The following is a 27,947-nucleotide window of genomic DNA, read 5'->3' on the forward strand; positions in this document are numbered from 1 at the left end:
TTTGCTATGGGAGACCCGAAATATGTGTCAGATCAAAAAGTAAAATAGGAGGTGCACAATGGGACTATGAAATAAAGATTTTGTGAAAGTCTCATTAAATTTCATTCAGTGGTATAAGAGGAGTTGAGAATAAGAGATATAGGTACCCCAAAGCGTAACAGACGGATGGACAGACGTACAGACAGACGAACGGACATCCCGATTACTATATGCCCTCCCACTTTTCAAGCGGGGGTATAATAATATATCGACGATATGAATGAAATCCAAACCAAACACGATAGGTAAACCCTCACTATGGTTTGTTGAAGGGAAAAACTGGCTATATATTCTTCCCTAGGGGAGGAAAATCTCACTATGGGAGAAATCTCGCTTTATGACATCCGTACATTATGAAGTGATATAAGCTATCGAAATATAGTACAGTGATATCAAATATTTACTGGTATAAAGATACAAATGTGTGCTGAAGTGATATAGGATACAAATATGTACCGGTAGATAGTGAAGTTTGTTTTGTTTGTTTTGTTTTTTTTTTTATTGTTTAACGTCCTTCTCGAGAATGTTTCACTCATATTGAGACGTCACCACTTGCCGGTGAAAAGCTACAAATTTTGACCTATATTCGGCGCTCAGGGCCATTGAACAGTGAGGGATCTTTTTCGTGACAGCACCTACTGCGACCTCAGTTTATACGGTTTCATCCGAAGGACCGGTCTCCACGTCCCACAGTGGGATTCGAACCCGCTTACTCCGAGACTCTAGAGCGAACGCTCTAACTACTGCGCCACGCGGGCGACAGATAGTGAAGTGATAATATGTACCGGTATATAGTGAAGTTACTAATAGAATGACAAATATGTACCAGTATTTAGTGAAGTTATTCATAGGATGTAAAAAAAATATGTACCGGTATTGAATAGTCAGTCATAGGTATACCAAATATTTAATAAATGGATTCAGACTGCCCTTATAGATTCAGGAATTTTTAATAACCCATTGGATATATACAATCAATGTGCTGGATATTTTCATGGGGACACTAGTGCAGTATACTGAGAATAGATTTAAAACATTCCATCCATTGCAAGTTTTATGTTGCTCAGAAGTTTCCAAATACTGAACCAATGGCCAGCAAGCTCAATAATAGTTTCCTTTAAAAAATTGTTATCGAATTTTTACTGCTATCACTTCAGAACTTGAATAATTGCTAAGATTATTTTAATTCTATTCCTGTTCACAGTAACTAGTCCCCAGAAACTGCTTCCCAAAACATTAAAATTCCGAGGTGCACCTAGCAACTAAAGGTATATCAATTACATTTTATCACACGGCCAGTGTCAAGATTCTAATGTTAAAGCCATCACACACATTCTTAGCATTCCATATCACCTCAAGTGGAAAACAAAACTTAACAGAAAAACAAACAATTGAAGCTGTAAGGTAACTTTATTCTCCTATTTCTTTATAGGTCACATTGTATACTCAAGAAAAGTTTCAACAAATCATTACAAATATAAACATTATAAGTTTCTTTTCAACATTTTAACAATTCTTTTCATGGCATCTTGATCAACAGCATGACAAATCAAAGACACAAAGACCAAAAAAAAAAATACTACATACACAAAAATTAATACACTGGAACTGTAAACTTACATCTCGAAAAAGAAAATTGCAATATGAAATGAATCATGTGGGTATACCCCCACAGGTGGTGGATTAGTGTCAGAATTTTACAGAAACTTACAATAGGTAAAATTGTTCATTTATTCAATGTTTTCTTTCTTACTTTTTTTTTTTTGCTAGTAATCCCTTTCAGTAATAAAGTTTTAAGAATAAAATTGCCTGTAGAGAAAGAAAAAAAATGACACAACCTATTTACTTATACAAATGAAATGTAACATCACATTTATAAACAGGAGCATGTATACTGTTCAACAACCATTGCAAATTTTAAAAAAAAAAAACAAGTTTGCCTCTGCAAACATACAACCTAAAAGTCAAAGGTAAGACAATGCAGGTCTTATCTGGACCAGCCAATACAATTAATAATATACTGTTACTTACGTAAAATTACAAAAACAAGCTTACATACTACTAAAATATCTGTTGTAAAATGAACACAAATTTGGTTAATAATATGCTGGGGTTAAAAATAAAAATTGCTCAATTTCTTGGCAGTGAATAAAATAAAAGGACTGTCAACCTCACCTGTAAAAAAACAAAAGTAAGGCAAAATTTAATAATAATAAAGGTACTGAACAGATCTGGTTCAAAAAATACTGCTCACATTTGGAGAGACAGTTTCCCAAATGTTTGTCAATAACACAAGGGAACCATTTGAGAAATATTAAAATAATGCCAGTCAGTGAATTACAAAGTCCTGTAGTTAAAAAATGGTTTGTCAATTTTGTCTGTCTGCCTCAGGCACAAAAAAAGTATTTTAATTACACAATTATTAAAAAGGCATATATATGCATTGAACACACACACAAAAAAATAAACCATAACAATAATTCAAATAATCAACAAACAATAGATTTTTCTCCCATGTCCACATTAAATAAACAAGCTCATTAAGAACTGCTACACGTTATTTGCATACATTTCAATTGTTTTTTTAAATCCAATTTTGTTTAACAGATATTCATTTTTAAGATTGCTGATTTTTTTTCTCCCCAATTTTGCTAAATATGTTCAACATCAATATTTAAACTACCAATATAAAATGAATGTTACAATTTTTTAAATGTGTTTCAAATACCATTAATGGCATCAAATTTAGCATCAGAAGTCAACATACCTAATTACAACAGAGAAAATATAACAGAATAAAATTATGGATGGATTTCTTTACAATGCATTTCAACAAATAAACTGACAATATTCGTTGTACCTATTTCTAATCCTGTCATTTAATGCATTCAAAATAAACTGCTACTTTGTTATATACAATGAATGTGGAATTCTTAATATAGACATACATCAGTTTATAAAATCACCAGAACGTTTGTTCATGTGAAATTTGGTAAGTAGTATATAAAGCACTTGTACAAGTCGTTTGATCATTGATGAATGTTCAGAATACTGATTGAGAGATTACTTTCCAAGTCTGGCTTACTTTTCCTTGGTTACGTTGTGTGATTATGCTGTGTGTACTGTGTCACAATATGATCTTCAGATCTTTTAAAAAGTGAACACGTGTATGAACACTGGCCTCTGTTTACCCAAGAACACAGTTATGGAACATTTAAACCAAGGACTGACTGACATTCTGCACAATGATGCATTATGGGACTATCAGATGATTATGATGTCACAATACATACTGAGTGTAAATTAAAAGCAATTATATGCCCTATGTTGACGGAACACATCACAACATTCATTATAACTGTGTGCCTCCATCGTCAGTTTAGAGGTCTTTAAGCAGGCACTGATGCTTGCTAGTTTCAGTTTGCATAGATATTCTCTGATTGCAACGATAAGGTTCAAGTCACTAAGGGTGTCTGTTATGGCATTCACTAATGACCCACACTGGTCTCCAGAACTACGAACATCAACTTTGTGATGTCGTCAGCATTGTGTAAAGTTAACAGTGAAATAAAGCTGCCGATCCTATAAAATTGAGACAGGTTTCTCCCCTATGACACGTCATCCTTGTCGGAGTCACTACTACTGCTAATGTTTGTGTGGCTGATCACTTCATCGGACACACTGCTACAACTCCGAGACATTGAGGAATACTGGCTATCTGATGTACTGATGTGCGTTTCAAGAGGGGATGTCACTCCTGGCTCCAAATCAAGATACTCCTGAGAAAAGAGCAGATATTTGCATTGTGTTCACTTCAGAAAATACACGAGTACATAATAAGCAGTCTTAAGTATTTATGTATTATAACTCAAAGTGAAAACTCAATTTCGAAATTTACTTGGCCCTTCAGTGCTACATGTATGCATAATAGGATACTTGGATATTTAGGAGGGGAAGGAGGGGAATTTAAGTTTTGAAAAAAAAATCATTTTTTATATAATTTTCTATATAATTTTGGTGGAGCATGCAGGTTGGTGTAGGGAACACACTACATACATGTATAATCCGAGCCAAGCACTTTCCGGTGTCCTTCATTCTGTCCTCACTCACCTCCCCTCGACATGTCAACATCTTATCTAGGTCTTTGACTAAGGAGAGGAATGTAGGACGTCGAGCGGGCATGTCCGCCCAGCAGTTACCCATCAAATTGTAGATCTCTTTAGAGGCGTAGGGCGGTCGCTCCATCCGATGACCACTCCTCAGTAATTCAAACAGTCTCTCCACAGGAACCGACGGGTAAGGGTTTCCACCCAGTGTGAAGATTTCCCACAGAAGCACTCCATATGACCATCTGTAAAAATACCAAATATGCTGAACACTTTGTTTTCAAATACTTTAAAGGAATTTTTTGTACTCCAAAATTCTTTGATGCAATGAATACTTAATATTTCATTATAAACAATATACTTCCCTCTTAACAAGAAAAATAATCAAGTGGTTAGTTTGTAAACTTACACATCACTTTTTGAGGTATATTTTCTATCAAACAAAGCTTCCGGAGCCATCCATTTCACTGGAAGACGACCCTGTCAAAAAACAAAAGAGGATGTTTCAGAAGTACTTCATCAAAAACCTATAAAACATTGACTCCTGGAGCAGAAGAAAAAAAACATTCCAATCGCATGAGAACATAACAGACTTTGTATACAAGAGTACTTGATGCCACATGTAAATAATTATTGCAATCCAGATTGACATTAGTACAATGTTGGTAAGAATAGGCATCAGTTAAAGATGAAAGCTGCCTTAAATTCTTGGCCACTTGAAAGATGCTTTCCCTAACCATTTTTCAAGTTCCAGGAAATGCATACTTGAACGTAATTGAATTTAGGATGTGTAACACAATTACTCTCAGTATTTGCAATATTTGATTGTCAGTGTGAATAAATTAACGAAATTTCTTCTTACGTCTCCTGTTTTCCTGTAGTAATCAATGTTTGTCACATTTCTTGTTAAGCCGAAATCAGCTATTTTTAGCACATAGTCCTCGGCAACTAGCACATTTCTGGCAGCTAAATCTCTATGTATGCACTGGCGTGAAGATAAGTAGTCCATTCCTCTAGCTATCTGATATGAAAATGAAATTAAATCTTTCTCAGAAAGAGTCTCTTTTGCTGTGTTGTCTTCACCCACAGGTTTTTCGTATCCACTGTTTGGGGGTCTCCTGCTACGAAGGAAATCGCGTAGATTTCCATTGGGAGCATATTCCACAATCACATATAAAGGACCTAAAGAAAAGAAAAGAACACTGTAATTTTTGCACAATTATTCAACAGTATACTAAAATGAGAACATCTTTCAATTATGAATGAACTGGCCTTACCCCCTATAATTGCTATAAAAAATGCATCAAAACTGCTTTATGATCAATCCAACTAGTCTGGGTACATGTATAGCAACAAATCAGTATTTAATATCTTGCAAGTCTTTAAGTCATCTATTTTCCTTTTCTTTAAAAAATTGCACAACAGTTTTACACTGACAATAATACAAACCATTCTGAGTACAGCAGCCCAACAAATTGATGATGTTTTTGTGACTTCCAATAAGCTTCATGACTTCCATCTCTTGAATCAAATCTGTTAACTCTCGATCTGTGGCATCCTCTGTTGAAAAAAATCACAGAAAGTGTCAGTGAAATCCAGAAGTTATAAACCAGCTTACAAATGCACCCAAAAATCACTATAAAAGATCCTAACTCACTGATTGTAAAGTCTGTTTGATCTATTCAATTATTCCTTACCTTTCAACATTTTTACTGCCACTGTAGTAACTCCGTTTTTGCCATTTATACAATGCGCATCACCTTTTATCACGACCCCAAACGCTCCCTCACCTAACGTTTTGCCCATGACAAGTCTGAAATGTATATGTAATTCAGCTTCAAATTCAATTCTCATATTACGGTGGTATACTTAGAGATAATGCTTCATTTTAGAAGGCAAGAACTCACCTTTCCCGACAGAATTCCCAGTTTTTGTCCAGAGGTAGGTCATACTCTGACATAACAGTAAGATCTGAGGACAGACGTCGCCGTTGACTCGTCTGTTCGATACGAACTTGTGGAACAATCAAAGCCTGGCCCTCCTGCCCTATCTTATTGGGGTAGTAAATCTCATTCTGTTGAGAAAAAAAATTTAGATTTATTTTTTGCACATTCTTTATACTTTGAAAATAAAATCTTTGGATGCTTCATAATTTTTTTTTTTTTGGATATATCTGCATTTGATATGTGAATGTTCAGTGTAGACTTTATGCATAAGTATTATTCTTATGCTAGTTGTAAACATATTTCATTAAATTTCATAACACAGAATTGTAAGCAAATACATACTTCCATCTTTACAATATGACCTATAGTTCCTTGTTGTAAAGGCCTGAGTTGCCCCATTACTTACCGGTCTCATGACAATGACCCTCTTGACGTTGGTGAATTTTTTGCCCCTCAGTCTCCACCTCCTCCAGCACACGCCGAAGATGACCAGGACGACAAGAAGGACAGACACACAGACGGTAGTGATGATGATGACCAGGGTCATGTTGTTCCTGGGAGGGGGAACCTTCTGGATGACTTTGGCTGTCTCAGGGACAGGTTCTGGAACAACATTATTGACTTTAAATAATTGTTAACTTTACAAATATACTGGTATGGCAGCCTTGCACCAAAAATTGGGTTTTTTTTCTTTTTTTCTGCAGAACACTTATTGTTTTAGATTAATCAATGATTTTACATTTTAAAAAAAAAATTGTAGAAAAAATGCAGAGAATGTTAATTTCGAAAATAGCACACTGACTCTGAACAATCTGTCCACTTTTTAGTAAAAACAGAAAATAAAAAGAGAGGAAGAAACAAAAAATCAACATAAATGGCTACTTATAAATGCATCATGCAAGTCTACCATCACCAAAACATTTTTAAAAAAATTAACTACTCAAATAATTCTAATTACTTTAAATCAAATGGGGCTTCTGCTTTCATCTTTTTCTTTTCTTATATATTCTTCAATTTATTCCAAAACAGAATATTATACAACAATTATACTACTCAATTAGTTTAAGAAAAGTCTACTTTTTACGTAATCCAACAAAACAAAAAATTTCACATAGATACAGTTGTTCTTGCAGGAAAAAAAATTATTAAGACCAATTATAGAGTGCATTTTGTCCCAAATATAAGCCTTCCCTCATGCAAGATACATATCTCTTTGTAAATATTATTACTCTGGGGTTTTATAAAGCATGTATCTGGTTATGGCAATTGTGAAATTTATGCTGCTATACACACTGATAAAATGAGAATGATTTATTTTTTTTAATTTTGATTGTCTTTGGTTAAATAAGTTCTTGGTAGTCACTCATGCATCATATCACTAGTGTTACAGGTTACTTAGGTGAGATTTCACTAAACACTTACCCGCAAGTGAGACATCTGTGGAATTTGTGCAGTTATCACATTTTGAATCTTCAAAATAAGACATGCAGGAAAACTGGTTGAACTATTGGTTACTGAAATTTCTTCTTTTTTTTTTATTTTATTTTTTTTATATATTAGATGTAGTAACCTACAGTCCACGTGGCTGGAGAGAAATTTATTAAGAGAAAACTGAGAAAAAAAAGGACACCAACAGGTAGAAAAAAAAATCTAGGTGAAGAAATGGGTGATGTTATCATTTGTTAATTAAACAACAACCATGCAGGAGAAATAAAGCTTAGTAAATAAGAACAGACAACATACATTTTTTTTTTCATTTTTAAAAATTTATTTATTGAACTTTTAACTCTCCAAAAATGAACATTTCTTTTGATAAGTTTACATATATGGAGCTCTTTCCGAGATATTTGTGTCTTGTTTTTCTATGTTGCCTGTTCTGTTAAGTTATACAAAAGAATATATAATCACCTTCAACAGTCAGCCAGGCACTTTGGTAAGCACGCCCCATGGAGTTGGTCACCAAGCATGTGTACCAGCCAGCATCCTCGTACGTTACATTTCTGATGTACAGGATTTCTGGGTGAGTGAGGTTGAAGGAGGATTGCTAAAATTAGAAGGCAGAGTATAAATTATTAAGTCTTGATTTTGGTGTCTAATTAAACCTTGTCAATAAGGTCATTTATTTTTGGATTTGTTCTCATGAAGATGATCGTTATCAAGAGGAATTTACATAGAAAGTTCTTGCTATTACTACAAATGATGGAGACACAAGTCTGATAAACTATCTACTTAATTATATACATCTACTAGAACACTGAACATGACTTATATGGCATACAATGACAACACGACCATGCACACTGTCTTCACAAATGTTAACAAATTGGTTTTCACTTCAGGAGACATGCCTCTCATTTCAGTTATTTGGTGAATCCTCCCCCCTCCCCCTTTTTTGTCCATTTTAGTTACACAATCTAAAATCTGATCTCATGCTTCTATAGACAAATCTTTTCCCCCCTCATTTCTTTGTTTTAAGATGGGAACTTTTCCTCTATCAGTCTCTTAATACGTGTACAAGAAAAGCTGACTGCAGTGCCAGTTTCTAAAATTATAATAATTATTTATTTACAGAGTGGATTCCATGCTTATAAGTTTCTGAGGAAAGGACACATTAAACCATGCTGGATTCATCTGGAGTTTCTGTTATTTGTAAACTGAAAGTGGACTTTGATAAACACATCAACATAGCACTGCTGTTATTCTAATGGGGGCATGATCAGAGAGATGCAACACATCTCATACGTTACCTTCCTGCCCTGTTGTAAATTCTTGAAGGATAAACATGAACAACAAAGTTTACAGTTTGTCATACAAGGAGACATGAAGAATTCTGATCTTTGTTTTTATTTTAGTTTAGTTGTACCTTTTGTACCTCTAAATAGATAAGGAGTGAGTCACATTTATTGCCATAAAAAGACATGACGTGGTTTGTGCATGAAAGAAAAACAGTTTGGTGCTTTAAAATATAAAATTTACAAAAAAAAATTAAAAATTGAATTTTTAGTTTTATTGGAGATTATACCTGTATTACATGGACGTATGGTTCTTCATCCTCATTGGTGAATGATCCGTTGACCTGGTAATGTTTCAACCACTGGATGTGAGGTTGAAGGTCACTCATGACCACCTTACACTGAAATTTCACATCGTCCAGATAGGTCACAGTCTGGTTCAGAGGGCCTTGAATCACAGGCTTTGTCAGCACTCGATCTACAATAATGAAGTTATTAATTCAAAAATATTTCAAACAAGAGGCCCACGGGCCTTATAGGTCACCTGAGTATCATGCAATAACTTCGCCACAATGGATTCATGTTTTAAACCAGAGGCCATGAAATTCACAATTTTGAAAGAGGCACACTTGCTCATCATAATTTTACATTTAGTAAGCTTACTTAATACCCAGAAAGAGAGCAGAGGATTATCAAAGAATTAATGCATTTTCACTATGTAATCATTAGAGCTCTGCCCTAACACCAGAACCATGATGCATGGGGCATAAAATTCACAATTTTGGAAGAGGCATCCTTACATATCATAACAATACTCTTAGTTCATCAGCTTAATACCCAGGAGAAAAGAAGAAGATTTTCAAAGAATTATTGCATTTTTACTATGTAATCATTAGAGCCCCACCCTAACACAAGAACCCCTGATCCAGGGGCCATGAAATTCATAATTTTGGAAGAGGCACCTTTACTCATCATAACTATGCATCAGTTTGTTTGTTAAATACCCAGGATCAAAGAAAAAGATTTTTAAAGAAATAATGCATTATCACTATATATTCAACAGAGCCCCACCCTAACACCAGAACCCCTGACCTAGGGGCCATGAATTTCACAATTTTGGAACAGGCACCCTTACATATCATAACTATACTCGTAGTTCATCGGATTATTACCCAGGAGAAAAGGAGAAGATTGTCAAAGAATTATTGCATTTTTACTATGTAATCATTAGAGCCCCGCCCTAAAACCAGAACCCCTGACCAGGGGGCCATGAAATTCACAAGATAGGAAAAGGCACCCTTATTCATCATAACTATGCCTTCAGTTTGTTTGCCCTGGATCAGAGAAGATTTTTAAAAGAAATAATGCATTTTCACTATACATGTATATTCAACAGAACGCTGCCCTAACACCAGAACCTCTGACCCTGGGGCCATGAAATTCACAATTTTGGAAGAGGCACCTTTCATCATCATAACTATGTATTTATTTTGTTTTCATAATATCCAAGAGCACAGAAGAAGCTTTTTAAAGAAATAATGCATTATCACTATATATTCAACAGAGCCCCACCCTAACACCAGAACCCCTGACCCCTGGGCCATGAAATTCACAATTTTGGAAGAGGCACTCTTTCTCATCATAACTATGTACTTAGTTCATCGGCTTAATACCCAGGAGCAGAGGAGAAGGTTTTTGAATAATTAATGCATTTTCACTATATAATCATTAGATACCCGCCCTAACACCAGAACCCCTGACCCAGGGGCCATGAAATTCACAATTATAGAAGAGACACCTTTCCTCATCATAACTATGCATATTGTTTGTTTTCTAAATACTAAAGAGCAGAGGAGAAGATTTTTTAAGAATAATGCTTTTCACTACATATTCAACAGAGCCCAACCCTAGCACCAGAACCCCTGACCCTGGGGCCATAAATTTCACAATTTAGGTAGAGGGCTCAATGCTTATTACATTCATGCCAACAGTTTGCCTGCTTGATGCCCAGGAGTAAAGAAGAAGATTTTTAAAGATTGCATTAATTCTGATGGTTTTAGCCCCACCCCTCAGGCCCCAGGGGGGTAGGGGTCATGAATTTCACAATTTTTACTCCCCTTCACATCTAGATGCTATGTGCCAAATTTGGTTGAAATTGGTTCAGTGGTTCCAGAGAAGAAGCTGAAAATGTTCAAATGTTAACGCACGACGGACGACGCACGCCGACGGATGAAAACAGATAGCAATAGGTCACCTGAGTAAACTCAGGTGACCTAATAAAAATCAAGGCAAAAAGCCCCATTTAAAATGGTTGTAAAGTGCTTTTCCATTCAATGATTTTCAGAGAACTTCTTTATTCAATGTTTTTCGGAGGAAAATTTATCATTCATAATTTTCCCCCCCAAGATCTTTAAAATAAGCTCTGTATGTCACGTTTGTCTTGGAATAATTTCTTTTGTTCCGAAATAAAGACTGCGTCATTCATAATTATCACAGCCACCTCACAATTACTACATCTTTTCTTTTCCCTTTGTTTGTTGAGGACAAGAACAAGAGACACTTAGCAAACAAGAAATTATAAGCTGTCAGACTCGTTTGTTTGAGGCTGGTTATAAATGTAACATTATGTTACAGAATCTGCCAAAAAATCAGTCGACAGGGCATTTAACGCCTCCCAAAGTATCAGCAAGGAGCAACCCCCTAACCACATCTCTGTAATGCCTCACCAGAAATTATCTCGGAAGATATCGCCTGTCTATTGAATACATGTTTATTTAATTCTTATCTTATTTCTTCCCCTAGTTTTATTAGATATTTTGACATTGCTATTAGGCTTATGTACCACACACCAGTATTTTTTCAAAATCTGCTTCATTAATCATTGTTAAGCACTCGGGTCCAAGCATTGATCTCACATATGCTTCTGCAAGGCTTACATCTATAAATATCTTTTGTATGATTTTAAGTAAATCGTGTTTATATAGAGCTGATGCAAACTATGATGAATCATTCCATGTTGAGATGGTCATAATTGCTTGAAATTAGAGGCAAAGCCTAATCAACCTGCCAATGGCCAACATTCCTCCAAAATGTCTGAAACATATTATGACAACAGAATAGTGTAAGATGGGGGGGGGGACAACTGGACATACCTATGACCTTAAGTTCGTATGTATGATTGACAGAGCCATGTTCATTCTCCACAACACACATGTATAACCCCTCATCTTTTTTGGATACAGCATCCACTACCAATGTTGTCTTCCTTCTTACTTTGTACTGAAAAAATAACAAAACAAAAATTAAATATTTAGGAAATGTCAAAATAACTCCTTTTTCAGGTAAAAATTACAATTAAGAGTGCATGACTCTTGTACTTTTGAAGTAATCTATGCCAATCTTGTTGTCGGAATGGTTTCAAACTGAAATTCTTCATGGAGCATGAATTGTTTATGATGTTTTTCAGCATTAATGAAAATCAGACTTTGATTTAAGGAGTGGAAATGTGTGACCATGATTTGAATATCTTTCATCTTAAACCCATTGGGAAAGTGTAAATATACAGTTACAAAAAAACTTAAACAAGACCCATCCTCAAGCATCATTTCCTGGTTTTGCGCTCCAATATCAGTATACATGTAGCACACTCCTTAAATGAGCTTTAATTTGAGCACCAGATCTATGATTTTCTATCTAACTTTTCTTAGTTTTTAAGTTTCTAGATTTTTTTTCTTACTTGAACTTGCATAATAACACCTCTTTACTTATATGAAATTTTGAGCATTTTTTTTTTCTCCTCTGATATCAAAATATAATAAAATTTCACATCTGGTACCGCTGGCTCTCGATTTCCCCTCAGATTATAAAGAGCACTCCTGTAACAGGCCTTAATTTTGACAGATTTTTCATATCAACAAGCCTTTCTGGACATGATTCGATTCACACCACTGACATTGTTCAATTTCATAAAATTAGCTAATTTCTATATCCTCGACTGAACATCCTCCTGAGTTTTCCCGAGCCAGGGATAAATCAGTTAGACGCTCACAAAGCCCTGAAACATTCACAACTTTTTTGGGGGGATTCTTTCTTGGAAGTTTTTTGACCCAGCAGTGCTAAGAAGCAACAAAATAGATTAATTATGAGGTAACAAGTGCACCCTGTGAGGAGGATAATCCTCCCAGACTGAGAGAGATTACTGGTACTGATGTTAACCAGGTGCTACCAGCTTTTATTTTCACTGCTAATGACAGACGTAATGGGCATCACAGAATTATTTAGTAGGCCATGTTGGTCTCTAATATAAAGGACTATAAATTTATAATTGATTAGGGGCATTCTCTAATTTCAGATCTTACATCTGTTTCTCTTTTTAATCCCTGACATGTTAATTTGTGGAAACTTTAATTGGCTAATAAAAAATATACAAAATGTTACAGACTACATTTTATATTATCTGTATCAGTAACAATTAAAGGATGTACTGATATGGGGGGGGGGGGGGGAGGATGTGAATTGAATTGAATCATCTTTTTTATATTTTATTTTTTATCTTTTGTTACTTATCAGGTGAAAAGAGTTTTGTACAAACCTTTCCACTGATGCTGGCATTAATGCCTTGTCCCTTAGCAAACCAAGTGACTTTTGGCTCCGGATTGCCACACACCATGCATTTAAATTCTGCTGAAGCCTGTGAGGGTCGTGCTATCCACTCATTTAGTTGACTTTTGTCTCGAAATTGTGGTGGACCTAAAAGAAAAAAGTATAAATATTTACAAAATATCCCTAAAAATCTAGTGACATTAAAGAAAGGATGTAATATACTGCAGGATGTCTAGAGTTCTCAAATAAATTATGATTTTTTTTTTTTTCAATACCAAGTCAAAAATATTTGATTACATAAAAGGTTAATTCAAATTTTGTAATTAAAAAAAATCAAAAATTAGGTTTCTATGGAGAATTACAATACAGATTAATGCCTAAAATATGAAAAGACTTTTTTTCAGTAACACAAACAGAATAATTCCAGGAAACTTACAGGTATTCAGAATTCAAAAGCTATACGTTGCACTATTAAATTTATTTTTCATCTTTAATACAGAATAATTTAAAAATAAGTAAAATTAAAGCTGAACCACTCAGATTTTAATGGACATTTAAACAAATGTTTTCAAATTACTGTATTTATTTATGCAATTTTTATTTTGATGTTGTGAGGTACAGTATTTCACGATGTTTCAATGAATAGAAGAGCAAAATAGGCATCCCAAAACAATTAATTTTTACCTTTTAAGTTACAAGTTTTTCTACATGCTAATGACGACCAATTGTTTATGCTTTCTTTGAAGTGGTGATATGTTATGAAATTAATGCTAATAAAAAATTAATTAAAGGCCACAAACTGAATACACTTTGATTCACAATGACAAACACATAAATTCTGTAGTTTGTAATAGATGTCCCTCAAGATGTATATATTTACGACATTCATGGAAATTCAAATTTCTCTCATGAATAATTTCTATTTTATCCTTTGCAATAATTGTGCACCATAATTGCAGTGCAAATGGCTGACGAGATGCAAATTTAGATGTGTACATATATAGTGAGTTCTTTAAAAAAAAAAAAAAAAGAATGATCGAAAGAATAAAAAATGTTGGAAAACATTATACGTACTGCAAATGGATAATAGAGTACAAATCCGAACAAAATTATACTTCTAATACAATTCAATTCAATTCAAAAGAAATGTTTTTTGTAAACCAATAACTAATGTACAAATCTCATTTTCAATGTATTCTGTGGCAATGCACATACTATTGGAAAAAAATATTTTCATTTTTATAGAGGGGGAAAAAATCAAATGCAAACAAAAACATTAGATCACCTTTTTTTTTTTTTTTTTGCTTTCAAACTTGAAGAAAAATGTATGGAAATTGAGAAAAACAAGATTATCCATTTTGTGAGAGCTAAGAAAACATAAAATTTTAAAAGCTTAATCCTGTTCTTCCATTGTCTACAACAGAACCTCTTAAAACTTCTTAAGCATATGCTTTATATAAACGAGAACCTTTCCTTCATGACCCGTCATTTCAAATTTGATGGCTTGGCAGCTAACAGGCCTTAATACAGAAAACAGTCCCCTTTTAAAATAAAAAAAAACCTTCAAGAAAATGGAGCTCATTTTCATACTTTGTTCCAGGTCAAATACTAAATTAAAACTCATCATATATGACCCTTTTCTTGGGGTTAAAGAAAAGTGATTCTTAACAGATGTTTCTGATCAAGGTTTACACTTATGTTTGACTTTGGATTGGACATTATTAGGACAGGGTGGCTTAGTAATGAGGCTGATGGGGGATAAACCTGACTGTTTTGTACTAAGTGTGGTAGAACCATTAGCACTGGACCATAGAAGTCATCCTCACACATCTCTCTCTGATGAATCCCCCCTCTTCAGGTGGTCATGCTTTCAAGAACTCTTTCCCTCTGTGTTATTGGGCAATCCTCAAAGCTTTTACAGCCTTACTTATGGCAATATCTGGAGGGTAGATGACAATTCCACAAGTGCAATACTCTTGTAAACTCTTGTCAAAGATACTGGTGTTCGTAAAGATTGTGCCGTTGCCTTTATAATGCACATCCCAGCCCTTGAAACTGACCTGTTGAGAATTGGGCCTCTTACACTTTTTCCCGCCTTTTTGAAATCTGTTTATTATCCTCCAGTGAGGGGGCTTTGTTGGGGTGTCAGTTCAGATAACAGCCATTTCACCTTGGCACAATTCTTTGTGTCAACACATGGGGCGTCATTAGCCAAAGTTCTCAGAAAGAAAAATATATAAACAGGAAGGTGAAAAGGAATATGAATTTTTAAAAAGAAAATATTAACTCGTGTTCAAATCTTTCAAAAGCCCAAAGCTTTACAAAGCATTTAAAAAACTATTATCGCATAATGAATTTTGTTAAAGATTTAATTGCTGGTTTGTTTTTTTCTTTAAAAGATGCAATTTTCTTGTAGCTTATGACATGTGAACAAACAAAGCATTATAAAAGTAAGTTTTTCTTTTGCCACAGGACACAGCAGGCTACCATACCAAACTATGGGGGTTTTAAAGCTGGAGGAATGAGTAAACTAAGAGTTGTCCGGAATAACAAATAAATATTCCTGCCACACACTAGTTATATATTCATACAGTAAGAACAAAAATAAGGTCAGAAACACAAAAGCATTCCCCACTCTAAACAATCACTCAGAGAGAAAGAAATATTGTAAGTATGTAACAAATCTTGGTGAGGCTTCTAAAAACTTACAAGTTTTTGAGATTTGACAAAAATGAAAACCATATGTCAGGATTTCTTTCTTCAAGACTCTGAATTCAATTTGAAATTGGAAATCCAGGATACTCAAACACCAATCCTCGGCTATAAAGTGTCAGACACAGGAAGCTAGGCTCACAAACCAAGCCTCATCATTTAACTTAACAACACAAAAACTTTACATAACTGTCCAACTGATTCCAATTTATACCATTCTGACATTTTATGATTTCATTCTGCAGTGAAGTATGTGCAACATCTTGAATAGATCAAATGTTTCTTTGGTTTTGAAAGGTTTTAAGAAAAATTCATTATTGGATTTGTATTTGGTCAAAAAATAAATATTTACTGAATTTACGTCTTACTTTCAAATTTAGGAGGACGGGAGGCGTCTCCAGCTAAGGAGAACAATATCGTCTCCTGAAAAATCAGTCCACGCACCCAATCAGAATCTCACCTACTACTGGGACTATTGTTGTCAAGTTTTACTGCTTTCTAGTGTCAACACTTGAACTTTTCTTCAACCTTTGAGAATACAATCTATTCAGATCCCAAGAGACACTATTCACTGGGTTTGACAATTGATACAGGTATACCTAAATCAGTCTCTTGTACCAAAATGTCACCATATTCCAAGATGTGCATTCAAAAATATCAATTTAATTCATTAGAAAAAAAAGAAAAAGAAATATTGGGGAAATATGTCATTTCCCAGCAAGTCTAAACAACAAGAACAAAATCTTCCCCCTTGCACCCCAAATTATTTTTAGCAATGAAATCTTACCACTATGCCAAGCTTACCTACTGTCAAAATAGAAATCTTCATTGTTATTAAAACAGTCTGCTTAGTATCCTGAGCCAGACATGATAACAAGTTTTTGATAAATTAAATTATTTTTTGTTAATTTAGGAAGGTTATCTTACCAGGAGTCTTGCAGTCAACAACATTTGGTTCCTCATGTTTTGTTTCTGCAAAACATAATGAAAATGCACTTTATAACTTCAGCACTGTCTTTTGTTTTGTAAACAACAGAGCAACATCTAAACAGAAAGATATAAGGGGATTAAATGCATCTTAGAAACTGTGAACAGTGTCCTCAATAACCCCTCAAACACTATCTTATAATAAATTAATACAATTTGTCATTTTAATAAGGATATCTTCAAAAATTATGGAAATTGTGTTTGAGCGTCCAAATATAACACTGACCACAAATGTTTGATCTCCACATGAATCATATGTATTCTGTTGAGAGAACTAATGAAGCTGAAAATGGATGACTAGACAATCAGTTAAGAGTTCCTGCATTTCTCTTTCCTGCTCAGTGGTCATTAGATTAATTGTAACATTCCCCGTATACCTCAGGTAATGCAAAGAACATTTAAGTTCACCTGACCTAAAGACTGATGTATTTTCTTACGAGTAGAGTACATACCAGTTTTGACGGTAAGCGTGTAATTTTTCCACACCTCCCCGTGCTGGTTTTGTCGGTGGCAGGCGTACTCCCCACTGTCCTCTTCTCTGGGTTTTACTATGAGCAGGTAATTTGGTTTCACTCTTAGTCTACAAGACAAAAAATATATTTAAATTATATATCTGAACTTCAGATAAATATATATATACATGTATATCTGTTGCTTCCTTAATTTATTCAAATATGACACAATATTGTATACACGTTTATTAGTGTAAGCGTAACAAGATTATTACACTAATAAATGTTCCAAAGAGAGAGAAAGACCGAGAAAGAGAGAGAGAGAGATTAGCATCTATCTTAATAATATTTGAAATTTACATTTCCTAGTTGTTTTTTTTTAAGATTTGAGACAAACCTTTTAATATCCTTTCTTTTTATCTTTTCTCCATCCTTGTACCAGGTTATAAATGGTTTTGGATATCCAGGGCCTTTACATCGTAGTCTCAATTTCGAGCCTTCATTTACTTTAATTTTCTCTACTGGTTCGTCATCCGCTTTCAAGGATGGGGCCTCTGAAACAAACATAGATTTCTTTCTTTATATATATATATATATATATATATATATATATATATATATATATATATATATATATATATATATATAAGATCATCAACAAATTTTAAATCTTTTTTTTCCTCCTAATAATTTCCAATCTCCCATCCTCAAAAAATATCTTAAGATATCTTAAAACCTCCTTAATTTATAATATATATATATATATATATATATATATATATATATATATATATATATATATATATATATATATATATATATATATATTTATATTATAATTTTGAAATAATAATTAATTAAGCTATATATTTTTCAAAATGATATAATATTATGTTCGAGTATTCAACAGTGAAAACACTTAAATCGTGACCAAAAAAAAAAATCCCAATGAGTTCTGCCAAAAAACAGAGAAGTGAGACCTTGCAAGTTTTAATGTTTCTGGTCTTTCCGATAATTACATTAATTATTCATGGCACACATTAGCACGCTGCTAATGTTATGGATATAGCATACAAGTATACACAGCACAATCAACTTAGATATATATATCACAGTATTACAATAATTTCAAGTTTAAAGGATAACACACTTTCAAAAAACTAACTTTAATTTGAGCCACTTTTAATTAAATGTGCAAAATGAACATGCACCTGTTTCTGTGCACGCTGTAGATCGAGCTTTAGTTTTTTATGGTTGGGCATGCAGATATGTTCTTTCTTTGCAAGAAACCTCAAAAATGTGGTCTTTAGTTCTAAAGAAGTACAACAGATGAAGTTGATGAGGTTTTAAACTGTGTTTCCATACCAAGCATTCCAGACTAATAAAGAAGACATATCGGGCATGCTTCCTCCCCCAAGGCCCTGTACCACACTCTATCCACAGTTCCCCTCGCCATGGGAGGATTGAGCCATTATAGAGCAATCAACCTCAAAGCTCTTTGTCATCCTGATCAATTCTTATCACTCAATGGAAAAAAGCACATTCCATCAATGTCAAGATAGAATGCACTGAGACACATATGCATTCCAAAGGTTACCTGAAACCTGTGTCAATTCTCAGGTAAAGCACCCGCAAGCCTACCGGACAGTCCAAAATAAAATGGCTATCATTCTCAAATTATTTCCACTGTTGTGTAGTTAATGAAAGCAAATTTCCTCTGTATTTGTAATGGAATGACAGGATACAGGTTTTTAAAATAAGGGTACTTGAATTGAAAAAGTTGATTTGAAAAGAACAGATTCTTAAAAAAAAAAAAGAAGAGGCAAATTTTATCCACACAACAAAAAAAGGTTTGCAATCTCTAATGAAGAAGAATGAATGCAATAAGGATACGGTTGGCAACGTGAAAAAGGCTCATTTACAAAGAAGTTAGTTTTCTCAGATAAGAGGGACGTTTTAATTTTGAGAGTATCCCACGGTACCATGCCATTTAGAATAACAAACAGGCATGAAAAAGTTGACCATAGGCTGGGAAAATTGTAGCCAAACCTTTCATTAAAACCTTATAATTAGAATTAGAAATTCAGAATCTGGAAAACATTTTTGGGCTCAGTTAATCCAAAAACATTAATAATAAATTATTGACTAAAGTCTAAAATTGTTATAAAATCTAGGATTATATTCGTTTTAAGTCTGTGCACGGGTGGCTTTGGGATTATTTACACCAAATACAAAGTCCTATTCATTTTGGCATTACTTTTCAGCAACTAATATCCAAGAACAAAGTCTACGCTACACTTATAGGAAATTATAGGGAAGTGATCATTTACCAGCTATGAAAGAGAACTTGCTAACATTCTGTGCTTGATAGCTATCTTCCTTTGTGAGTTGCACCAGAAATTATCGGCCTCAAGATCTGATGTATATCAAGCCTATTAGATTCAAGGGCTGTAGAAATTCACTACTGTCAATAATTTGCCACATATTTCATTAATTATCTAATCTGCTTTCTTTATTATACTATTCTGTGAGAAACGGGGCACATTTTTTAACAGCACAATTAGACGCAACACCTTCTGATAAATTAATATGTATTGATGCTCTTTTAATATGTTTCTTATAAGACTACCATTTTCTTCATTAACAAAAAAATTAAAGATATATTAAAAACTTACTTCCTGTTGCAGGTGCTGTTGTTGTTGTTGCAGACAAAACAGGCTTGAACACAAAATTCAGAGCGATGATAGATAGAATGGTTACAGTCTGAATGTAGCCCATTTCTTGAAGGGATATTGTCCCATGTGATGTTCTTCTACATTATGTTGCACACTGAAATCCAATACCTATAATCCGATGTTTCCGAGTTGTTTCTGAAAATTAAAAAAGCAACATTTTGTAGAAAAGGTGATCAATTTTATGACATCAAACTTCCATTAGTACTTTTGTGTTCCAAACAGTGACCTCACATTACTGAGGGCATTGGCCACAATGGATTAAACATTTAACCTTAAATGATATTTTCCTATATAGACTGTACATTATACATGTATATTCGATACAGTAGTTCCATAGGTTATCTACCTTTGGTCTGTTCCTATACGTTTATTAAAGTTTTCACCTAAGTGTGAAATTTGACATCCTGCTAGTATATCAACATCTAAAGAGTACTTGTAGATTATAACCCCCTAATAATTTGGCTAATTAGTTTTCATGGCATTGATTTATATCCCGCATGGCAAAAACTTTCAAAGGCGGCGCAACGAAATCTCTGTAATTATTTCAACACGCTTATTTCACAATTAATTTGAATTTTTTGAAAACTGTGACATAATTATTTTGATATATTGCAGACCCCTTACTTGCTGAACACACGGGAACTGCGTCCTCAAGTCACAAATCTTTTCAAATTGACCTCCTGAACTTTAGTTTTCGGGTTAGCAGCGGGTGATACGAAGAAAGAATTCGCTACAAGCTCCAGTTAATCATACTCGTATATTGTTAAGAAATGAAATACAACAGCTTATGATAAAAATTTTCTCAACACATACACCATTCTAGAAATGTGTGAAATAAAATAAAAGCGCACCGGAGATCAACAGGTTTCTTTTGAAGATTAACGCCTGATTAGACGATTAAAATACTTGATCATCTAATCTCTTCTTTTTTTCTTCACAGACAGCCTGTCTCTACTTTATACAAATGAATGCCTATAATTAATGAAACCACTCTGTATGTGCAATAGTCAGAGTAACTTATTAAATTTCGAAAATAGTTTCCAGTCCCCCCTTATCCTGTTATCCGAGTGATTTCATCTTCACCCTTAATTGCAGGTGACGATATACCCAGTGGCTATCGCAAAAACAATTATACAGGATTTCACACGCGTAGAATAGTTTTGCCTGTAACCGTTATGTAATTATCAACATTGTCCGCAGTGATAAGTGGACATCAATCATGATATTCTTGTGACATGTACTTCCTGTCAGAATTTTATCTTTACCTCTGAAAAACCGCCAACTAACTTTATTAATTTTTTTTTTCAAAATAACTTATTTTGAAGGGAAAATAACTTATTTAGAAGGGGGAAAAAAATCCCTGATTAAAACTTTTCAACATCTGAAGCAGGATGCAATATTCAGTAATTTGCCTTTGATTTCAAACTTTTTTAAAATAAAATTTTCAAGTGACAAAATATATATATGGATAAAAACAATACCTCAATTCAGTTTCCTCTTAAACGCTTACCTTCTAAACTTCAGCGTAAGATTTTTTTTTTGGTTTAAATCTGATTCCGGTAGACAGTTAAGTTTTCATAAAAAATTAAATCCAAATTGAAATCATCACTTTTAAAAATCCACGTGAATATACAGAGCGCAAGATGTTAAAACAGCATTCCTTTGCAGTATTTAAAATTAATAAAATCCACACATCTATCTGAAAATTGTTTGTGGGTCCTTACCTCACATCAACACTGACTCTACTACTAGTGAGATTGTTTAGCACGCTGATCTTAGTGTGGCTGTTCAGCGTGTCACGTGACCCCATTCAAAAAATTTGGGAGATCTGGCCAAGTCGCGTGTGCAATATAAATCTTTTTCACATCTCAACTTATTATAATAACTCTGTCAAGCAATTTCCCATGGATATTTTTATTTTTCTTTCAAATACTTCTGTAAAACGGTTTCAAACTTTTCACACTTCGTACTTGCATCTTTTACCTGAAGACAGGTACAGTATAGTAAACCTTTTTAATGATAAGCGACCTTTCACATGCAAATCATGAATTCAATGTCAAGACATTGTAATTATTATCTTTGCCGACTCAAAACATGTCATATTATTAATATTTCGTCAGAACTTTATGCAAATGTGACAAATTCATAAAAATCTGGACATGAACTGCACTTACAAAGATTCATTAAAAAGAAATAATGTATATGCAATAAACATATTTAATAATATTCATTTTTTTTAATAAACATCAAATTAATCAAAGCTCTGCAGATGGTCTTCCTGCTACAAAACTTTTGCTTCATATTTTATTTCATATATCCTTGTCCAGTACCAGCTGAGCTCTTGGGTGTTTACATGCAGTTCTCCGATAATTGTTCAGTTTGTTTTGCAATACAGAGACCCATCCTAACAAGCCTGCTGTACATGCTCCTATAACAGCTGATCCATACCATTCTCCATTACTCCTGTGTCCAGTACTGTACACTCCCTGTGACCTCCTTACATTCTCCTGCTTCATTACACAATCACACTCACCATCACCACATGTTACATGTTTTCTTGTATATGTGTAGGATTATTCTCCTCCTGTACTTACTCTAGGAATTAGAAATAGGTTCAGCTTCTGTTGATGTCAAGCCCTGTATTGATTTGTTTTGTTGTCACTTGTGAAATTTTTCTGTCTTGAGTACTGTAGTAACATCTGATATTTTTATTATCAGCTGTTCTTAATAGGTCACTAATTTGCCTGATAAACTTAACTAACTTCTATCATGCTCATATCAAATTCTGCGCATTTGGCAGCAAGTGTGTACTAATTTATCCCATCACAGCGTAGAGAGCCTCATTTGGATGTAGTGCACACTTGTAAAATTGCCTTGACCACAAAATGTTGTCATTTTCTAAACAGTCAGTCCCTTAACCAATTATACTGAAATGTCAAAGTTATTTTTCAGTCAAAAGGTTAAAAACAAACATTAAATGCTTAATATGCCTTATTTTTCATTCCTAGTTTGAAGACACAAAATTTAAAATCGGTATTCAATTAAATGGGAACCTTTTTTTTTTTGAAAGAGGATCTGAAATTCATCTGTCAGGATACGGAGTTTGGGGAAAAACAAATGATTGTTGGGTGGGCATTGAACACTTGTAAACATCTGCAAATTAAAAATATGAAAACAGACACAACACATCTGTGTAAGCAAAAACATAGACAAAAAGAGAAAAGTATCTGGCTGTAGCATTTTCCCTTCACCTACTTTAAAGAAAATTTAACTATAGGCCCCTCCAACTGAAGTTATATTCTACAACTCAGCTTGCATATCGTGTCATTAATCCTTCTCTTTATCTGTTTGAAAGGTTCTGACAATAATTACAGGGGATCAGGACTCCTCTCCAGGCTTCGCTGTGTACTTTTCCTCATCTCCCTCAATACTTTATGTAAATACAAGGACTTCAGAACCCTCTGGCACTGGAACTTTTTCCTGTTTGCAAATAGAAGCAAGGTGTTCCTCGCCTTCTTTAAGAAAATAAAGAAATAAAAACAGGAACTTAAAAGTATAGAGTCCCTGGATCTTCAACCCTCAGCAAACATCCTTTTTTCCTAAAGGGCATGCCATGTCTTCCCTTCCATGGAAAAAGGTGATGGGGTTCCGACAAAAGCTGGAGAGGAAACAGATGTAGAAAAATACACACCTTGTCAGAATTTGTTCTCTACAAAAAAATTTTTTTCACAAATAAAAACATGCATTCCAAGCTGAAATATGAAATGAGGTTATTTTCATATATACTGAGGTCTAAATTGACATCCACAAAAAAATCATTGTTCAACCACCACATTTATTGTGTTGACTTGCATATAGATAAAATAAGACTTTCATTACCAAAAGATGCTACAACTTTCTCTTAATTGACATGAAAAATGGTTGTTGCTATGCTGCTATATGTGGCGTTAATTTCCCCCCATTTTCCAGTAGACCTGCACATGAATTAAGCATGCCAAACTATAATGTCAATCTCCCCCAGTGGCAGCCCGTCCCTGGGTCATGCTGGCTGCTTTACCTCATCACACCTGGTCAGGTGAGACAAAGTAACCATACTGTGGTCAAAACTACAATAAAATCTTGACACTAACCACACAACACTCCCAACAAACTCAGAATTTGACAACATTTTTTTTTTTGAACTCCCAAGATACCAACTACCTCTAGTATCAGCCACAAACTGCTGTGTATTATTTGGTTTGTTGTACAAAAAAAAATGAGAGATGTTCGTGTATTATGGAAAATAGATTTGGAAATGCATCAGTGAAAATACTTAAAAGACTTGATTTTTAGCCTGTGGTTATTTCAACAAATGCCCAACACAATGCAGACTTTGCCATATTATTAAGATACCTATTGGAGCAGGACTAAAGATTTTAAATCCCCAACTTTAATTTGAAATTTTCAAATAGGGAGAGAAAAATCCAATTTTCTGGATATTTTGAAATGATTCCCCTACTCATGTTATGGACAGTATTGTTTTCTATTGTCAGCTCGGAGGGGTCAAATGAATGTCCAATGTTGATGTAATGATATAACTGGTCATCTAGTGATTACAGTCTAACATAGCATTGAGATTGTCAATATTTTGATGGAAATGAAGCAAGAATATTTAATTAAATATATCAGTTTGAGGATGACACATAGCTAAAAAACATAATTAGTTATCCTTCCCCTCTCCTTTGAAGAATTTCAAAATAAGAGATGAGTTAGAGAGAACAGAAGAAAATCAAAGCGAAGCTTTATACATAATATGTATTCCTCCATTTATTATGTGATCATACATGTATAAAGCCAAACAGTAAGAATATAATCAGGAGCAGACATCTCTCCTGCCCTGTATCAAAACAAACAGTAATGGATAGGGGTGTTCAGTTAGGATTAACTATGGTAGTAATCCCTAATTTATCTTGAGTAAGAAATAATGAATTCCAGCCAGGTAGGAATGTATTGGCCACTGGATATTGTATCTATAGAAATATTACATCTATTTAGGTTTTATCTACTCAAAGCTAAAGTTTGAAAGTTCATAGGAGTCAGAACCGGGGGGGGGGGGGGGGGGGGGGGGGGGGGGGGGAGGGGGGCACTTTTTTTTGCAAAGATACACATAATATAGGCATTGAAAATTGCGGCTTACCTTTTTTTGTTGGTTTAGCCCCCCACCCCCCCACCCCTCTCAATTTGCTTCTGACACCTATGAAGTTCAAAGTTTATTAATTTAAACATGGTTTTCCAACAAATGTGAATTTGTGCAACAAAAATATTAAATGGAATAAAAGTACCAAAAATTAACTGAAATGGAGGACAAGTGAAAAAAAGGTGGTGGGCCTTGAGCAGAAGGGTTCTGGTATACATAAATGTTCCCCCATCCTCCGGCATTCTCTTACACTATTATCTAACTGAGGGGGAAAAAACATATGTGATAATTAATTTTGGCATATTTTTAAAAAATGAAAAAAAAGGCAAAGGAACAAGTACATGAACACTTTATGACTTAAACGTACATAGTAAATGCCAGAAAAACTAAAGAATTCAAATCTCTCAAAAAAACCCGCAGTGCTGGGGAGGATAATTAGATCAGAGTGCAGGCAAAGGTAGATCAGAGGGGGGTCCCTGGAGTCCAGTGTATATGGTAAGTAGACATTAAAGAGAACTCTACAGGATAAAGAACATATCTGATTAACTGTACAAACCAATTGTAAAGAAGATGCAATGCAGGGGTCACTCCAAGTTAACTTGATCTTGATGTGCCAGATAACCACCCACAATAATGCAACTAATATGTCAAATTTTGTAATTGTGTGAATTATATAATGTAATTAGTTGACACTGTACAAGTGATGGGATTTCAGAGTAGGGTCTGTGAGTCATTCCTGTGCGTGTTTATTCAAAATATAGCAGGATCTCATTCCTTTGAAGAATTAAACAAACATTTCTATTATTAAATACAGTGCACAGTGAAAGAAATTTATTTGTAACTTTCATCAGAACTATTGTTCAACAACAATACCTATATCCTGTGTTTGCATCTTTCAGAGTTAAGATTCTATAGCAGTGATAATGTATTTTTAAAAAAATCTTTGACATCTCTTGTTGATAAAACAATATTGACACTTGTTCTATTAATCTTTCAAACAGTTTGGTAATTTTCAATATAAATAGCCCGATGGCATCACAAAAGCAGCCTACTTGTTTATCTGCACCTGAGAGTGTGCTTGTCCTGAAGTACTGACAGACAAACAAATGCCTTCATGTGACCCGCGTCACCTCTAACGGCACAGAATGAAATATCAGATTCATTCCACTACCTTCAAGATATTTTCATTTTGAATAGAGTACCTGGCAACTGCTTTAAAACCCCGAAAATTTAAATAAGGGCTCCTTATGGGGAAATGTGGTCAAAGTATATATACAGTTACTAGATCTATATGGTTCAAAGAAAACAGTCACTGTGATGTATAAATTAACTGAAAGCAAATTTTGAATTCTATTATAAATTTCCATTAAAAAGTATTTAGTTTTGAAAAGAAAGTAGCATACAATCATAATGTGAGCAAATTCAGGATTTACCCAATATATTGCAAATAGCGAAAAATGCATTATCTAATTGAGTCTCAAACGATAAGTTCTAGAAAAAGGGAATATTACGTTGCCATAATTACCATCCTAGGTTTTAAATTTGACAACAGAATCATTTTACCATGTAGAATTTAATGGGTGTTTAATCATTCAAGCACAGGTACGGAGTGGGGGAAACCGGTGGCCTTTGTAAGAAAAGAGAGGAAATCAGTTACACAAGTCATCTGACCTACAATCACTACTGAGGTTTTATTCTTTGTTTGCCCACTCTGTTTACATGGGTATTCAGATAACCGAAAAGTAGGATTGTCCCCCAAATCCACGGGTCTTACTTCAGAGAATCAATACCCAAATTGTACCTGCATACCTCTTCAACCACAGTCATTTTTGACTCCGCTTTATTGCTCAATTTAATAGGCTCATATTTGACCATGTGGAAAAGCTATTTTCTTTCTACTGTATATTTACAGGCTCAACAGACTGAAACGTTCTATATGATTTTTCTTATAAACTGCAAATAAAATGAGTTTTCCATGTATTTTTTTTTTTTTTTTTTTTTTTTTTTTTTTTTTTTTTTTTTTACGCATTCCTCATATAATGACAGGCTTAATAAACTATAAGCTAAATGAAAAGAATCCAAAGATTTCACATTTTCTTTTGAATATTTTAGGAAAATTAATCATGGAATAACATAGCTGTCCTTGATAAATTTCAACTTTGAGCTTAACATATTAAGATAAGATGGCCTGCACAGAGTGCAAAAAAAAAAAAAAAATACAAGTTAGATTGTGACCAATCATTTTTAAAGAAATCTGCATATTCAGTAAAGGGAAGGGACCCCCCTTTATACCTTACGTCATGAAGAATTCCATTACAACTTGTTACCTGAACAGGTGCTTAAAAATTAGCCAATAGATTCAAAATCTTCTCTCTTTTCATTCTGTTTTTCTTTCTTATCTCATTACGTCGACATCATGATTCTGGAATGTGTATACATTTAAAAAGAAATGTAAAATCC

The 27,947-nt window shown here is 34.1% G+C and overlaps 1 protein-coding gene across 6 annotated transcripts; it reads right to left on the reverse strand.

The window, feature by feature from the left end:
- Window positions 1–1,430: 1,430 nt before the first annotated feature.
- LOC133202795 (fibroblast growth factor receptor 4-like) lies at window positions 1,431–27,909 on the reverse strand. 6 transcript variants are annotated; one of them, XM_061338670.1, is made up of 19 exons: window positions 27,815–27,909; window positions 20,252–20,446; window positions 17,974–18,130; window positions 17,577–17,704; window positions 17,065–17,109; window positions 13,415–13,572; window positions 11,976–12,102; window positions 9,114–9,301; window positions 8,839–8,859; window positions 8,000–8,135; window positions 7,514–7,561; window positions 6,498–6,694; window positions 6,053–6,219; window positions 5,843–5,958; window positions 5,595–5,705; window positions 5,008–5,327; window positions 4,555–4,625; window positions 4,096–4,390; window positions 1,431–3,818 (listed from the first exon to the last, which is right to left on the reverse strand). In XM_061338670.1, exons 2-19 carry the CDS (start codon window positions 20,352–20,354, stop codon window positions 3,648–3,650), a joined length of 2,559 nt encoding a protein of 852 aa, XP_061194654.1. In that variant the 5' UTR covers window positions 20,355–20,446; window positions 27,815–27,909; the 3' UTR covers window positions 1,431–3,647. The 6 variants fall into 6 exon arrangements, with proteins under 6 accessions (XP_061194654.1, XP_061194653.1, XP_061194657.1 ...); XM_061338669.1 differs by lacking the exon at window positions 27,815–27,909 and adding an exon at window positions 21,822–22,028; XM_061338673.1 differs by lacking the exon at window positions 27,815–27,909 and adding an exon at window positions 21,822–22,027 and having other exon boundaries at window positions 4,150–4,390.
- Between the last annotated feature and the right edge of the window lie 38 nt (window positions 27,910–27,947).

This window comes from Saccostrea echinata, unplaced genomic scaffold (assembly GCF_033153115.1).
Source record: "Saccostrea echinata isolate AGI-Se365-2 ecotype Australia unplaced genomic scaffold, CSIRO_AGI_Sech_v1 ptg000047l, whole genome shotgun sequence".
NCBI classification, from domain to species: domain Eukaryota; kingdom Metazoa; phylum Mollusca; class Bivalvia; order Ostreida; family Ostreidae; genus Saccostrea; species Saccostrea echinata.

Excerpts from the sequence above, each read along its gene's own strand:
- LOC133202795 (XM_061338670.1), bottom strand. The coding sequence starts at position 20,354 with ATGGGCTACATTCAGACTGTAACCATTCTATCTATCATCGCTCTGAAT. Across the intron at positions 18,131-20,251 it reads AACAGCACCTGCAACAGGAA|AGGCCCCATCCTTGAAAGCG; the intron begins GTAAGTTTTTAA and ends TGTTTGTTTCAG. Across the intron at positions 5,959-6,052 it reads TGGGAATTCTGTCGGGAAAG|ACTTGTCATGGGCAAAACGT; the intron begins GTGAGTTCTTGC and ends TATACATTTCAG.